At 48.8% G+C, this 14,150-nt stretch overlaps 1 protein-coding gene across 2 annotated transcripts in view; it reads left to right on the top strand.

The window, feature by feature from the left end:
- RUSC1 (RUN and SH3 domain containing 1) overlaps window positions 1–14,150 on the top strand; it is a 41,036-nt gene that overhangs the window by 3,801 nt on the left and 23,085 nt on the right. For both annotated transcript variants that reach the window (XM_072131613.1, XM_072131612.1), the window contains exon 2: window positions 11,803–13,738. In XM_072131613.1, the coding sequence (XP_071987714.1) occupies window positions 12,226–13,738 (1,513 nt within the window). In that variant the 5' untranslated portion in view covers window positions 11,803–12,225. The remainder of the gene's footprint in view (window positions 1–11,802; window positions 13,739–14,150) is intronic.

Genomic DNA, 14,150 nt, shown 5'->3' with positions numbered 1-14,150 from the left:
TCTTCTAGGCCAAGTTTTATTGCCAGCAGTTCTCGGTCACCTATGGAGTATTTTCTCTCTGCAGTGGAGAAAGTCTTAGAACCCACCGGTGAGACTTTGGCCATTGGGCCCTTTCTGGGTGAGCACTGCTCTGGTTCCCACTGAGGAGGTGTCAACCTCCAGCTGGAATGGCTTCTCCGTATCAGGCCGTGTGAGAGCAGGAGCAGAGGCAAAGGCAGACTTCAGCTTGGAAAACGCTTCTTCAGCTACCGGAGACCAGAGCTTAGGGTTGGCATTTTTTTAGTCAATGCCACTATGGGAGAGACCAGAGAGGAGAAATGTGGCATAAATTGGCGAAGCCCAGGAATCTATGTGTAGCACGAAGTCCTAGTGGGCGAGGCCACTGAAGTACTGCAGACAATTTGGCAGGATCCATCTGTAGTCCATTGTCAGAGATAATGTATCCTAGGAACGAAAGCCTGTTCTGATGAAATTGGCCCTCCTCAAGCTTGGCATATAGGTGATTGGCCCTTAAGCATCTGAGAGCTTGCCATATGTGGATCTGATGGGACTCAAGGTCCGTGGATAAAACCTGGATTAACCACGACACAGGCATACAACAAGTCTCTGAAAATGTTGTTGACAAATTCCTGGAACACTGCTGGCGCATTGCACATTCCAAATGGCATAACCAGATATTCTCCAGATAGGTAATCAAAGAGTTCCATGATCAAGGGCAGCGGGTAGAGGTTCTTCACTGTAACCGTCTTTCTTGGCCACAAAAAAGAATCCAGCACAAAAATAAGATTTGTGGGGGAATCCTTGATATAGGCTGACATAGCCGCGGTTTCGGGTACAGACAGTGGGTATACCCAACCTCGTGGTGGAGATGTGCCCGGCAGCAGTTCAATAGGACATAGTCATAGGGACGATGTGGTGGCAGGGTCTCCGCTTGTTTCTCTGAGAAGACATCAGCATAGTCTGTATAGGCAGCGGGTAGACCTAGCAGAGGCTTGGAGGACACCGAAGCAGACACAGTGGGCACCAGACAAAGAGCCGTGAGAGACTGGCACTCTGGACTCCAGGAAAGAATTTCCCCTGTCTGCCAGTCGAGCACATAAAATGATAGTCTCTGCTTATGCATAGCCCCCACTTGCAGAAACCGAAGCTTGGTGCGATTATCACTGGATCACAGTGGATCTGTCCACTGACAGACGAGATGACCAGCGGTTTGTCAGGGCGGACCATAGGAAGACCAGGGCAGCATCCACGAAGTTCTTTGCAGAGCTGGAATCCAGGAAGGCCGGAACTTGAAACTGGAGCTGAGTAGGACAGGTAGGTTAAGGCGTTTAGAAGCTTATTCTCACCTAGGGACGCACCTCTCAAGAACCCTAGGTGTTTGCGTTTCCTGGACACTGAGGACAGACTGGACAAGTCTGAAGAAAGTGTTCCGGTCTGGCACAATAGAGGCAGAGGTTCTCCTGTCGTCACCTTGATCGCTCTTGGGAGGTCAGCCAAGCCCTATCCACCTGGATGGGTTCCTCGGCATCAGACACAGAGGATGATAGAGGCGGACTATGAAAAAACTGGAGCGAAGCGGGTTAGATGTCAGACTCTGACTTTTGCCTGTTCAGCTTGCTGCTCTTCAGAGCGTTCAGAGAAGTGGATCAGGCCGGTCAGGGAAGACAGCAGGTCCCAAGAAGTTTTTTTTAAAGGTGGCAACCAAGGCCGCTTTATTCCAGGAGAGTTCAGAAGCGAGAGTGCAGAACTGCACAGCTTATTCTCCAACTGCAGAGTCCCCTTGGCGCAAGTTCAGCAGGGCGGTTTCAGCAGATGACGCCCGGGCTGGTTCCTCGGAGATGGACCGGAATCCTGCGAGGAATGTGGTGATATTGGCCGTGACCGGGTCGTTAATGTCCCAGAGGGTGTAGCCCATGCCAGGGCCTTCCTGGAAAGTAGGCTGATGAAGAAGGCCACCTTAGACCGTTCTGTGATGAACTGCGTGGGAATAAGTTCAATGTGCATGGAGCACTGGGTAATAAAGCCCCTGCAAACTTGGAAGGCATGGAGAGTCTCAGCTTGGGTTCTGCAAAAAGTAGACAAACCGGTGTAACAGGCAGGATCGCAAGAACTTGACATTGCTTCTGATGAGCCAAAAATTGCTGCAACATGGTGGTGACTTGCACTGCAATCAGCTGGGATAGCTGGGCCACGATGGTCAGCCAGGTCAGGTAGCGGAACCTTGCGGGATCCATGGCCAGATCTTACTGTCAGGATCAGTGGTAGTGGATCCTCTGTACCACTGTGGACAATGATGTAAGCCAACACCTGGGAGCGGAGTCTAAGAGGCACCCAGTTTTCACCAGAGCCCACCAGGTCGCTCCACAGGAGGTGTCAGCCAAGGCGAGGTACAGAATCTTGAGGCAGAGTCGTGGTCAGTCAGGAGGTAGGACAGGCGGCACAGGATTGGAGTCGGGGACATAGAGGAAGGTCAGAACAGGCGGCAAAGAATCAGAGTCATATACAGGAATGGAGGTCACAACAGGAAATCACAATATTCGCAGGAATAACAACAGGAACGCTTTCTCAGAAGCACAAGGCACAAAGGTTCCGCAGGGGACACAGGAAGGGGCCCGGGTATTTAACTGTGAAGATGGTCAGCCAGCACCAATCACTGGTGCGCTGGCCCTTTAAATCTTAAACAACCAGCACACGCATGCACCAGGAGGCGGGGACGCGCAAGCTGGAGCATGGCAAGGTAAGAGAGGCTGCTGAGCTCCGGGGGCACACAGTGCGGCAGTGAACCGGAACATGGGTTGCAGGGGAACCTGTGGCAAACACCTGTCCAAGGTACCAAGTTGTGGAGCTGAGCCACTCATACATAGAAAGAAAATACACGTCCCTCCTAGACATGCTCGGGAGCTCATATAGGCTACCAACCCGTCTTCAATCATTTAAGAAACATTTGACACTCTGCTTCATGCAAAATATAGCCAGGAATTTTTGTTTACAGTGTTAAGCAATCCAAAAAGTGTAAAGTTTCGATCCACTAGGAGATCCATCAGACATGGATTACGGGGAAAGAGAGTGAGTACGAATGAGCGGTAACCACCGCTGTACTGCAGGCAGCAGGAGAGGAAGCGGACATTCATACTCACGCATTCTTGACTGGACCTTGATGTAAGGTATTGAAAAATTTACTGACTCTGGCCCCTTCCAGAGTGAGGATTCAACCCAGTTGAACGCCAGTTGTGATTGGAACAGATGGAATGTCTGGGTTCAGCCAGGTTTACAATTTTGGAGCCACTTTGGAAAATCAAATGCTTATATACTGTAGGCATAGGAATTGCAGGTGTGGTCCCTGGAAAGTCTGTATTTATAAATGCAGAGACCCCCCTGCCAGAATGATTGGCTGATGGGGAAGTGGTCCATGTCAGTCATGCTTGACCCGCAGTCGTCGGGACAGGCTCTTGTGGATGTTTTTAAGCTCATCTCGCAGTTCAGTACAAGACAGTCGGAAAGTACTTTAGGCCCAAGCATGATAACCTAAGAATCATGTCCGATGTGAGAGTGGCATCATGCTTTCATCTCCACTTTTGTGCAAACTCAGGCTGAAAATCTCTATGATGATATTAAAGTATTCACCGGTTTAGGGATTCATTGTTTAACCCTTCTTGAAGCGTTGCCTCAGTTAATAGTAAAGATATCCTCCTTCTCCTTTTCTCCTGTGGTCACGCTCAGTATTTTCAGTCGATATTCGTTTACTTTCGTAAGATTTGCTCTTCTGCGGTTTCTGGCTGTTGCTCTTACAGCCCATAACAGCATCTCCCATCCCCTCATACTTATCGTTTTTAGGATCTTTTTCTTTGAGGTCAGATTTTTCATGTTTTTTTGCTTCCTATTGGGAAGTATTTGTCTATAGTCGGGATAAAGACTCTTCCATCATGAAAATCCACTTTTTTAAATGTCCTTATTGTAGAGTATTTTTGGGTATCATTGTAGTGGCTATCCTCTATCATTTGTGTTCTACACATAAAAGATAATAATTTTAACCTCTTTTCCCGGTGGTTATCATGCAATAGACTTCTCTGCTCCTGGTTGTACCAATATCCAGTCTATATCAGGATATTCAATATCCACCAAAATGATTAAAAAAAATATGGACCTGGGGGAGGCTGTGAATGTTGTGTATCTAGACTGGACCTTGGGGAGGCTGTGGATGATGTGTATATAGACTGGACCTGGAGGAGGTTGTGGATGATGTGTATCTAGACTGGACCTTGGGGAGGCTGTGGATGTTGTGTATATAGACTGGACCTGGAGGAAGCTGTGGATGTTGTGTATCTAGGGTGGACCTGGAGGAGGCTCTGGATGATGTGTATCTAGACTGGACCTTGGGGAGACTGTGGATGATGTGTATCTAGACTGGACCTGGAGGAGCCTGTGGATGATGTGTATCTAGACTGGACCTTGGGGAGACTGTGGATGATGTGTATCTAGACTGAACCTGGGGGAGGCTGTGGATGTTGCGTATCTAGACTGGACCTTGGGGAGGCTGTGAATGTTGTGTATCTAGTCTGGACCTTGGGGAGGCTGTGGATGATGTGTATCTAGACTGGACCTTGGGGAGGCTGTGGATGTTGTGTATATAGACTGGACCTGGAGAAGGCTGTGAATGTTGTGTATCTAGAATGGACCTGGAGGAAGCTGTGGATGTTGTGTATCTAGGGTGGACCTGGAGGAGGCTGTGGATGTTGTGTATCTAGACTGGACCTGGGGGAGGCTGCGGATGTTGTGTATCTAGACTGGACCTGGAGGAAGCTGTGGATGTTGTGTATCTAGACTGGACCTAGAGGAGGCTGCGGATGTTGTGCATCTAGACTGGACCTTGGGGAGGCTGTGGATGATGTGTATCTAGACTGGACCTTGGGGAGGCTGTGGATTATGTGTATCTAGACTGGACCTGGAGGAAGCTGTGGATGTTGTGGATCTAGACTGGACCTGGGGGAGGCTGTGGATGTTGCGTATCTAGACTGGACCTGGAGGAGCCTGTGGATGATGTGTATGTAGACTGGACCTGGTGGAGGCTGTGGATGTTGTGTATCTAGACTGGACCTTGGGGAGGCTGTGGATGATGTGTATCTAGACTGGACCTTGGGGAGACTGTGGATGATGTGTATCTAGACTGTACCTGGAGGAGGCTGTGGATGTGGTGTATCTAGAATGGACCTGGTGGAGGCTGTGGATGTTGTATATCTAGACTCGACCTGGAGGAGGCTGTGGATGTTGTGTATCTAGACTGGACCTGGAGGAGGTTGTGGAAGTTGTGTATCTAGACTGGACCTGGAGGAGACTGTGGATGTTGTGTATCTAGACTGGAGATAGAGGCTGTGGATGTTGTGTATCTAGACTGGAGATGGAAGAGGCTGTGGATGTTGTTTATCTAGACTGGACCTGGAGGAGGCTGTGGATGTTGTGTATCTACAATGGACCTGGTGGAGGAGGCTGTGGATGTTGTGTATCTAGACTGGAGATGGAAGAGGCTGTGGATTTTTTTTTATTTAGACTGGACCTGGAGGAGGCTGTGGATGTTGTGTATAAAGACTGGACCTGGAGAAGGCTGTGAATTTTGTGTATCTAGACTGGACCTTGGGGAGGCTGTGGATGATGTGTATCTAGACTGGACCTTGGGGAGGCTGTGGATGATGTGTATCTAGACTGGACCTTGGGGAGGCTGTGGATGATGTGTATCTAGACTGGACCTTGGGGAGGCTGTGGATGTTGTGTATATAGACTGGACCTGGAGAAGGCTGTGAATGTTGTGTATCTAGACTGGACCTGGAGGAAGCTGTGGATGTTGTGTATCTAGGGTGGACCTGGAGGAGGCTGTGGATGTTGTGTATCTAGGGTGGACATGGAGGAGGCTGTGGATGTTGTGTATCTAGACTGGACCTGGAGGAGGATGTGGATGTGGTGTATCTAGACTGGACCTGGAGGAGGCTGTGGATGTTGTGTATCTAGACTGGACCTGGAGGAGGATGTGGATGTTGTGTATCTAGACTGGACCTGGAGGAGGCTGTGGATGTTGTGTATCTAGACTGGACCTAGAGGAGGCTGCGGATGTTGTGCATCTAGACTGGACCTTGGGGAGGCTGTGGATGATGTGTATCTAGACTGGACCTTGGGGAGGCTGTGGATGTTGTGTATCTAGACTGGACCTGGAGGAAGCTGTGGATGTTGTGGATCTAGACTGGACCTGGGGGAGGCTGTGGATGTTGCGTATCTAGACTGGACCTGGAGGAGCCTGTGGATGATGTGTATGTAGACTGGACCTGGTGGAGGCTGTGGATGTTGTGTATCTAGACTGGACCTTGGGGAGGCTGTGGATGATGTGTATCTAGACTGGACCTTGGGGAGACTGTGGATGATGTGTATCTAGACTGTACCTGGAGGAGGCTGTGGATGTGGTGTATCTAGAATGGACCTGGTGGAGGCTGTGGATGTTGTATATCTAGACTCGACCTGGAGGAGGCTGTGGATGTTGTGTATCTAGACTGGACCTGGAGGAGGTTGTGGAAGTTGTGTATCTAGACTGGACCTGGAGGAGACTGTGGATGTTGTGTATCTAGACTGGAGATAGAGGCTGTGGATGTTGTGTATCTAGACTGGAGATGGAAGAGGCTGTGGATGTTGTTTATCTAGACTGGACCTGGAGGAGGCTGTGGATGTTGTGTATCTAGATTGGACCTGGAGGAGGCTGTGGATGTTGTGTATCTAGACTGGAGATGGAAGAGGCTGTGGATTTTTTTTTATTTAGACTGGACCTGGAGGAGGCTGTGGATGTTGTGTATAAAGACTGGACCTGGAGAAGGCTGTGAATTTTGTGTATCTAGACTGGACCTTGGGGAGCTCCAAAACAAACAAAGTAAGAGGATACCACATGCCACATATAATAATAAAAGGGTAATACTTTATTCAGTACAAAATTTGTTAAAATAACATAACATCTAAAATAACATCTCAGGAGAGATATAAAAAGCGAGGTGCACCAAGAAAGAAGTCTATACACAATATTAAATGGGCAGAAAAAATGCAAACATTAGTGGTCTGCAGTATGACAACAACAGCTTCAATGACTTTAAGCCCCCGTCAGCCTATACTTCAAACATCATAGTTAGGCAACATGCCTTAGTAGACAATTGTGAGGTTAAATGTTATATATTACATAATGGTTAGACATAATACCTGGTGTACCTCTCGCCCCAACGCGCGTTTCAACCCGCCTGGTCTTTCTCAAGGGGTAGTGTTGCTATACACACTCCAGGATTATATGTGATAGAGAGCCAATCGGCCGCCGGATCCCTGATTGGGAAACGGCATTCACCTGTGTGACTGGCGCATGGTCCTCCTATCGGAGCCGCGTCATCAGCGGGAAAGGGCCCGTGACGCCAGGGGGGCGGAGTCTTAGCTCCGCCTCACATGACAGCACTGACAATTCCCTCGCATGAGGCGCACGGACTCAGCGACAGACCGAGCATGCGCACCAGGTGAGGATGTGCGGAGGCTGCGGCACAATGGATAAAGTTAAACAGATAATTGGATCTGTGAGAAATTCTACCTGGGACTCGCTTGTAATAGTTAAATTTGGGGTCAAATAGACCGATACGAAGTTACAAAGCATAAGTGTGTGACTGGGGTGAATGTGTAGATGATGTAATGAATGTGTAGAACATCAATAAGTGATGCAATGATTGCTATAAACATGTATACTAAGAGAAAATGTGTGTGTGTGAATGTAAAACTGGTACAAACGTACCAGACTGGACCTTGGGGAGGCTGTGGATGTTGTGTATATAGACTGGACCTGGAGAAGGCTGTGAATGTTGTGTATCTAGACTGGACCTGGAGGAGGCTGTGGATGTTGTGTATCTAGGGTGGACCTGGAGGAGGCTGTGGATGTTGTGTATCTAGGGTGGACCTGGAGGAGGCTGTGGATGTTGTGTATCTAGGGTGGACCTAGAGGAGGCTGTGGATGTTGTGTATCTAGGGTGGACATGGAGGAGGCTGTGGATGTTGTGTATCTAGACTGGACCTGGAGGAGGATGTGGATGTGGTGTATCTAGACTGGACCTGGAGGAAGCTGTGGATGATGTGTATCTAGACTGGACCTGGAGGAGGATGTGGATGTGGTGTATCTAGACTGGACCTGGAGGAGCCTGTGGATGATGTGTATGTAGACTGGACCTGGAGGAGGCTGTGGATGTTGTGTATCTAGACTGGACCTAGAGGAGGCTGCGGATGTTGTGCATCTAGACTGGACCTTGGGGAGGCTGTGGATGATGTGTATCTAGACTGGACCTTGGGGAGGCTGTGGATTATGTGTATCTAGACTGGACCTGGAGGAAGCTGTGGATGTTGTGGATCTAGACTGGACCTGGGGGAGGCTGTGGATGTTGCGTATCTAGACTGGACCTGGAGGAGCCTGTGGATGATGTGTATGTAGACTGGACCTGGTGGAGGCTGTGGATGTTGTGTATCTAGACTGGACCTTGGGGAGGCTGTGGATGATGTGTATCTAGACTGGACCTTGGGGAGGCTGTGGATGATGTGTATCTAAACTGGACCTGGAGGAAGCTGTGGATGTTGTGCATCTAGACTGGACCTGCTGGAGGCTGTGGATGTTGTGTATCTAGACTGGACCTGGAGGAGCCTGTGGATGATGTGTATGTAGACTGGACCTGGTGGAGGCTGTGGATGTTGTGTATCTAGACTGGACCTTGGGGAGGCTGTGGATGATGTGTATCTAGACTGGACCTTGGGGAGACTGTGGATGATGTGTATCTAGACTGTACCGGGAGGAGGCTGTGGATGTGGTGTATCTAGAATGGACCTGGTGGAGGCTGTGGATGTTGTATATCTAGACTCGACCTGGAGGAGGCTGTGGATGTTGTGTATCTAGACTGGACCTGGAGGAGGTTGTGGATGTTGTGTATCTAGACTGTACCGGGAGGAGGCTGTGGATGTGGTGTATCTAGAATGGACCTGGTGGAGGCTGTGGATGTTGTGTATCTAGACTGGACCTGGAGGAAACTGTGGATGTTGTGTATCTAGACTGGAGATAGAGGCTGTGGATGTTGTGTATCTAGACTGGAGATGGAAGAGGCTGTGGATGTTGTTTATCTAGACTGGACCTGGAGGAGGCTGTGGATGTTGTGTATCTAGATTGGACCTGGAGGAGGCTGTGGATGTTGTGTATCTACAATGGACCTGGTGGAGGAGGCTGTGGATGTTGTGTATCTAGACTGGAGATGGAAGAGGCTGTGGATTTTTTTTTATTTAGACTGGACCTGGAGGAGGCTGTGGATGTTGTGTATAAAGACTGGACCTGGAGAAGGCTGTGAATGTTGTGTATCTAGACTGGACCTTGGGGAGGCTGTGGATGATGTGTATCTAGACTGGACCTTGGGGAGGCTGTGGATGATGTGTATCTAGAGTGGACCTGGAGGAGGCTGTGGATGATATGTATCTAGACTGTACCTGGAGGAGGCTATGGATGTTATGTATCTAGACTGGACCTGGAGGAGGCTGTGGATGATATGCATCTAGACTGTACCTGGAGGAGGCTATGGATGTTGTGTATCTAGACTGGACCTGGAGGAGACTGTGGGTGTTGTGTATCTAGACTGGACCTGGAGGGGGCTGTGGATGTTGTGTATCTAGACTGGATGTGGAGGAGGCTGTGGATGTTGTGTATCTAGACTGGACCTGAAGGGGGCTGTGGATGTTGTGTACCTAGACTGGACCTGGAGGAGGTTGTGGATGTTGTATGTCTAACTGGACCTGGAGGTGGCTGTGGATGTTGTGTATCTAGACAGGAGCTGGATGAGGCCGTGGAGTTGTATACCATGACTGGACCTGGAGGAGGCTGTGCATGTTGTGTATCTAGACTGGATGTGGAAGAGGCTGTGGATGTTGCGTATCTAGACTGGACCTGGAGGAGGCTGTGGATGTTGTGGATCTAGACTGGACCTGGAAGAGGCTGTGGATGTTGTGTACCTAGACTGGACCTGGAGGAGGTTGTGGATGTTGTGTGTCTAATTGGACCTGGAGGAGGCTGTGGATGTTGTGTATCTAGACTGGAGCTGGAGGCGAATGTGGATGTTGTGTATCTAGACTGGACCTGGAGGAGGCTGTGGATGTTGTGTATCTAGACTGGACCTGGATGAGGCCGTGGATGTTGTGTATCTAGACTGGACCTGGAGGAGGCTGTGGAGTTGTATACCATGACTGGACCTGGAGGAGGCTGTGGATGTTGTGTATCTAGACTGGACCTGGAGGGGGCTGTGGATGTTGTGTATCTAGACTGGATGTGGAGGAGGCTGTGGATGTTGTGGATCTAGACTGGACCTGGAGGAGGCTGTGGATGTTGTGGATCTAGACTGGACCTGGAGGAGGCTGTGGTGTATCTAGACTGGACCTGGAGGAGGCTGTGGAGTTGTGTATCTAGACTGGACCTGGAGGAGGCTGTGGATGTTGTGTATCTACACTGGAGCTGGAGGAGGCTGCGGATGTTGTGGATCTAGACTGGACCTGGAGGAGGCTGTGGATGTTGTGTATCTAGACTGGAGCTGGAGGAGGCTGTAGATGCTGTGTATTTAGCCTGAACCTGGGGGAGGCTGTGGATGTTGCGTCTCTAGAGTGGACCTGTGGGATGCTATGAATATAGTATATATTGTACACGGAGACCTCTGTCACTGATAGTCCACCCCTGAAATCTGGAGACTGTGCTGTGGATCCATCTTATGGCTTCCCTATTGTTTATGTCCATAATCATTCGGAGCTTTGGCTTATTTCTAAAGACACTAAAAAAATTTTCTGCGACAAGTTGAACGTGATGTTCCACTCAGTAGACATTTTGTCACAGAAATAATTTTAGGGTTTTTCTTAAGATTTCTCCTTTATACTCCGTCACTCCTCTAATCACAGCTTTCCACAATGACGGCCATATGGCAACATTCTCCATCATCTTTCCATCTGTTCTCCACGAATATTCTCCTTTGGCTCCATATGAGGTATCACGTATCAAGTTTAGCGAGAAGCGTCATGTAACTAGAAGTAGCTCTTTGCGTTTCCTCCTGTGTAGCTGTGGCCTCCACCTCTTCTATATCCTGCGGTGACATCGGTACTCATCCACTTCATATATCAGATGTTCCGTTCCGTTCCAACATGAGTGCACTGGGATTTCATGATGATAGCGTTAGTGGAGCAGCTCGGTGAGGATGGCAGGGACAGGCTCTGAGTGGTCTATGTAATGATCCTGGATGCTTTGGAGACTTTCCACAAAGTTTGAATGAAGACTCCTGGTCAATAGCAACTCTCTCATTCTTTCCTCTGTCCTCCCACAATTCCATGCAATGCAGAATTCTGGTCATCCTAAGGTTTGTGAACAGAATCACAGAACTGACCAAGTGAGATGCATATTTCTGTGGACTTACCTCGCTGTCGCCCCTCAGAGGACATGATGTAGGTTCAGACATGTACATGTATATAACATTGTGGCCCCTCTCGTATGTTATAGGTTCAGACATACACATGTATAATATTCTCACTCCCCTTAGATGACGTGGTGTAGGGCCTGACATGTGCCCTGGTGGTTTTCAGTGTCTGTCGTAGATCTGTGGATGTTGTGGATTGTAGTCCTGTGTCTGGATACCTGTGCTTGTGTTGTCCGGTGCTCGTCTTTGTGAAGTATTTGTTCTTCGTGGTTGTTCAGACCTGATGAAGCTTCTCATCTTGGACCTGCCTGGTTCTTATTTTTCACAGGAAACCATTAAGACCATGGGGGCTCGGCGACTAAAGGAACCTGTCTACATATAGACGTATGGCTGATGGCTACAATCACAGCTGGAGATAGATTCTTGTGACTGATGTCATAACGTGAAGACTCCTGATTCACTTTCACATTTGTGCTAACTGGTCTGGAGAGTGAGACCTTCTACCAGGACTTGCCACCCTGGAAAATACATCTAATTCAACTCCAAAGAAGACAATCACTTCATTCTGTGAGCTGGCCCTGAGGAGGAGGAAGAGTGGAGGCAGCCGACCTCACAGTCAAAGAGAGACAGGAGTGATTGGCTTATTGTTTTTCCTCCCGACACAGAGCAGCAAACTTATAATAAGCTTCATTACGTGAAGACCCCCGATTCATGTCCACATCGTGAGCTAATCCCAATAGCAGATTCCACAATGTTGGCCTCTAGAAAAGCCCTTCTGAGTAATCTTAACTATGTCCATCTACAGCATGTGTCACTTGGGGTTCACCTTTCAATGCTCCCTGAGGTGACAGATGCCCCTCCCAACCAAGACACAGGCCTCAAAGATGGGTGCCATCACAATTGGAAAGAAACAATGATTGATCCCAACTCCAACGACCCATCAATACCATGTCAGTGCTGTGACCAACACTCCGAGAAAGAGGTGTCCTTACAGTACAGCTCATTGGAAGATCTAGACACAATCATTTGTGATGACTGTCTCTCTCCTGATGATCTGCCATTGAGTCCACTGTCTCTCTCTTCTCCATCAACTGACAGTAGCAGTTCATCAGACTTTACTCTGGATCACTCTCCAGCCTCCATGTATTACAAGGAATACTCTCACGACGGAATAGATACTCCAGATCAGCAGCCAGATATCATCCCTCTGGATTCGGCCACAGAAGGTCCATTCTCTCCAATCGACCCAGCTCAGTCAAACCCATCAGACAGCAACAACTTAGAGATAACAAACAACAATCTGCAGGAAGAGGAAACTCCATTCATTGACTGGGAGTCTGATTCGATGCTTGATAGTAACAGTAATACCCTCATAGAAAAATCAGGATCTTCCTCTATGAACAGCAATACCATAACGGAGCCTGAGGTGCAGGCAACCCAAACAGGACAAGTGGTGGAGAACATTTGTGCTGATCACTGGTCTGGAGAAGAAGACCTTCTACCAGGACTTCCCTCCCTGGAAAATACATCTAATTCAACTCCAAAGAAGACAATCACTTCATTCCATGAGCTGGCCCTTAGGAGGAGGAAGAGTGGAGCACAGCCGACCTCAGAGCCAAAGAGAGACAGGAGTGATTGGCTTATTGTCTTTTCTCCCGACACAGAGCAGCCACCTCTAAATGAGCTGACAGCCTCTGCTTTTTACCACAGCGTCCTAGAGCCGCAAACCAACTCATTACCAGCCGGGAAGGAGGTCACCACATTCCGGGAACTGAGATATCGCAACGCACAGAACAAGCAAAGCAGCCAACAGGTAAAAGTCATTGAAGACAGACAGAGCATGGAGGCCACCAGTGAACCACTATGTACAGGAGAGGTGCTCGGACCCAACTGGGAAGCACCATGTACAGGAGAGGTCCTTCTACCCAAATGGGAAGCACAATGTATAGGAGAGGCCCTTCTTCCCACCTGGGAACCTGAAGAGCCACAGAAGCAAATCCCCACACAAAGAGAACTAGCAGATGTCACCATGAAAGGACGTGATATCCAGAGAAAAGAGTCTAGTGGCTCCATGAGTGCGGCTTGTAGAAGTGGACCTCAAACTCTTGAATTACATATGCATCCAGGGAGCGATCACGTACTGTCTGGCTGGACGGATACCTTAATGACTGTCAGGAAGAAAGGAATCCTACACAAGGGAAATCCAGATAAGGGAGACTGGATGCGAGGAATGGCGGATGGAGGCGACCGAAGGGGCCTGGAAGGTAAGACCCTCTTCAGTGCTCTGGGCCCCAATAACTAGTGTACACTATACATCCTATAGAAAAACTACACACCATAGAAATCTTTGATCTAGGGAGCTCACAGAGATTTATAGGGGCACATACGACATACACTTGTAAAGGTTTTAAAAGGGATTTTCAGTCTCTTGTTACTAGAGCAGTGCATTGTGGGAGCACAGAAGACAGTCGGGGTTCTATTGTCAGGTAACATATCTAAATGAAAGCAGAGGCCTAGTCGCTTTCTGATTCCTCATCATATCATATAGTAAGGCGCTAGTGCCCCATGTGATGATGCACACATACCCTGGCATAACCCCAGCAGTGTAAGTGCCTCCTGGAAGCTGATTATAGTGTTGTCTGCTCCATCTTCATTGTGTTGACACTAACTACCCTT

This window comes from Engystomops pustulosus, unplaced genomic scaffold, assembly GCF_040894005.1.
Source record: "Engystomops pustulosus unplaced genomic scaffold, aEngPut4.maternal MAT_SCAFFOLD_100, whole genome shotgun sequence".
Classification (NCBI taxonomy): Eukaryota; Metazoa; Chordata; class Amphibia; order Anura; family Leptodactylidae; genus Engystomops; species Engystomops pustulosus.
This window is presented reverse-complemented; position numbering and strand designations above follow the sequence as displayed.